General features: G+C 53.2%; 1 protein-coding gene across 1 annotated transcript; it reads left to right on the forward strand.

Annotated features, from left to right (window-relative positions):
* The first annotated feature begins 258 nt into the window (after positions 1–258).
* On the forward strand, positions 259–1,383 carry Rxfp4 (relaxin/insulin-like family peptide receptor 4). Its single transcript, XM_013037202.1, has one exon. It carries the CDS (start codon positions 259–261, stop codon positions 1,381–1,383), a length of 1,125 nt encoding a protein of 374 aa, XP_012892656.1.
* The last annotated feature ends 1,081 nt before the right edge of the window (positions 1,384–2,464 follow it).

The following is a 2,464-nucleotide window of genomic DNA, read 5'->3' on the forward strand; positions in this document are numbered from 1 at the left end:
ACACACACACACACACACACACACACACTCCGTGTCCTGCCCCACCTACCACCAGTCTTGTGCTACAGGGAAGTTGTAGGCTTTTCCAGCTACACCCCTCCCTCTGAGGTGTGGGTGTGGGTGTGGGCTGGGCTCCTGACAGCTAGAAGGCCCCAGAGAAACATTCAGTCCTGAGCCACCTGCTGAGAACTTGAGGTGGTGTCTGGTGGGCGCTTGCTGGTCCCTCTGCTCAGCACCACCAACTTCTGATGTTCTGCAATGCTCACACTCAATTCTTCTGCCGCTTTGCCTATGTTCTTCTGGATCAACACGTCTGGAGGCAGCGTGCTGAGTGCTGATGATGCAGCGATGCCTGTTGAATTCCTCATCCTGCGGGTCACAGTTGCCCTCGCCTATGGGCTTGTGGGGGCAATCGGCTTGCTTGGAAATTTGGCTGTGCTCTGGGTCCTGGGGAACTGTAACCGGCGAGCTTCCAGCACCCCTTCAGACACCTTTGTCTTCAACCTGGCGCTGTCAGATCTCGGGCTGGCCCTCACTCTCCCCTTCTGGGCAGCTGAGTCAGCATTGGATTTCCACTGGCCCTTTGGAAGTGCCCTCTGCAAGATAGTCCTGACAGCCACTGTCCTCAACATCTATGCCAGCATCTTCCTCATCACAGCACTGAGCATTGCCCGATACTGGGTGGTGGCCATGGCTGCAGGGCCGGGCAGCCATTTCTCTCTTTTCTGGGCCCGTGTAGCCACCCTGGCAGTATGGGTGGCAGCTGCCCTGGTGACAGCACCTACAGCTATCTTTGGGGCTGAGGGTGAGATGTGGGGCGTGCGCCTCTGCCTGCTGCGCTTCCCCAGCAAGTATTGGCTTGGGGCCTACCAGCTGCAGAGGGTGATTCTAGCCTTTGTGGTCCCCTTAGGCATCATCACCACCAGCTACCTGCTGCTGCTGGCATTTCTGCGGCAGAGGCAGCGACGGCGGCAAGACAGCAAAGTCATAGCTCGTTCTGTCCGTATCCTGGTGGCCTCCTTCTTCCTCTGTTGGTTCCCCAACCATGTGGTCACACTATGGGGTATCCTGGTGAAGTTTGACCTGGTGCCTTGGGACAGCACTTTCTACATCATCCATACCTACGTCTTCCCTGTCACCACTTGCTTGGCTCACAGCAACATTTGCCTCAACCCTGTGCTTTACTGTTTACTACGACGGGAGCCCCGACAGGCTCTGGCAGGCACCTTCAGGGATCTGCGATCAAGGCTATGGCCCCAGGGCCAGGGCTGGGTGGAACAAGTGGCCCTAAAGCAGGTAGGCAGGCGGTGGGTAGCAAGCATCCCCCGGGAGAGTGGCCCTTCTACCATGCTCATGAGCATGGACAAAGGGACACCTGGGTGAAGAGTACAGCTAAACACTCTCCTCTTCTGGGATCTGCCAGGTGCGGGACCCACACATCCTAGGGAGAGTCAGCCCTCTGCACAGCTGCAGTGTCCTCAGGGCAAGTCTGAGCCTCTGAGCACCAACTCTGGGTATGGTAGAACGGGGAGGCCAGGGCCTGGATCAGGGCTGAGTATGACACAGCTTAAATCACTATTTGAAGATGGCAAAGAGTAGGAACTGAGAATAAACCTCTAGATTATCCACAAATTGTCTTGACCTTTTATACCAGTACCACCTCCAGTTCAGTGTGGGATAATTTTCTGCCATATTTCTGCTGTAAGTATTCCTGGGAACTTTTTCCTTGGGTGTCTAATCTATCAGAAGTCAGTGCCCCGTCTGTTTGTCCTCCTGTAACCTTCACCACCAAATAGAGTGCCCTGATGCTTCTCCAATACCAACGTCCCCAGGGCCTTCGTCCTCTGTCCTCTCTTTTTTTTTTTGCCAGTTCTGGGGCTTGAACTCAGGGCCTGGGCAGTCCTTGAACTTCTTTTGCTCAAGGCTAGCACTCTACCACTTGACCACAGCACCATTTCTGGCTTTTTTTGTTGTTGTTGTTTATATGGTACTGAGGAATTGAACCCAGGGCTTTATGCATGCTAGGCAAACACCCTACCACTAAGCCACATTCCCAGCCCCCAACCTCCTTTTTCTTATAGGTGCCCACAAAAATAGAAGCTGGGTAATGGTGGCTCATGCCTGTAATCCTAGCTTCTCGGGAGGCTGAGATCTGAGGATCATGGTTCCAAAGCCAGCCTGAGCAGGAAATTCTGTGAGACTCTAATCTCCAGTTAGCCACCAGAAAACCAGAAGTGACACTGTGGCTCAAAGTGGTAGAGTGCTAGCCTTGAACAAAAGAGCTCAGGGACAGCATCAAGGTCCTGAGTTCAAGTCCCACAACAACCAAATAAAAAAGAGAAAGAAGGAAGGAAGGAAGGGAGGGAGGGATGGAGGGAGGGAGAGAGGGAGGGAAGGAGGGAAAGAAAGAAAGAAAGAAAGAAAGAAAGAAAGAAAGAAAGAAAGAAAGAAAGAAAGAAAGAAA

This window comes from Dipodomys ordii, unplaced genomic scaffold (genome assembly GCF_000151885.1).
Source record: "Dipodomys ordii isolate 6190 unplaced genomic scaffold, Dord_2.0 Scaffold6931, whole genome shotgun sequence".
Taxonomy (NCBI): Eukaryota; Metazoa; Chordata; class Mammalia; order Rodentia; family Heteromyidae; genus Dipodomys; species Dipodomys ordii.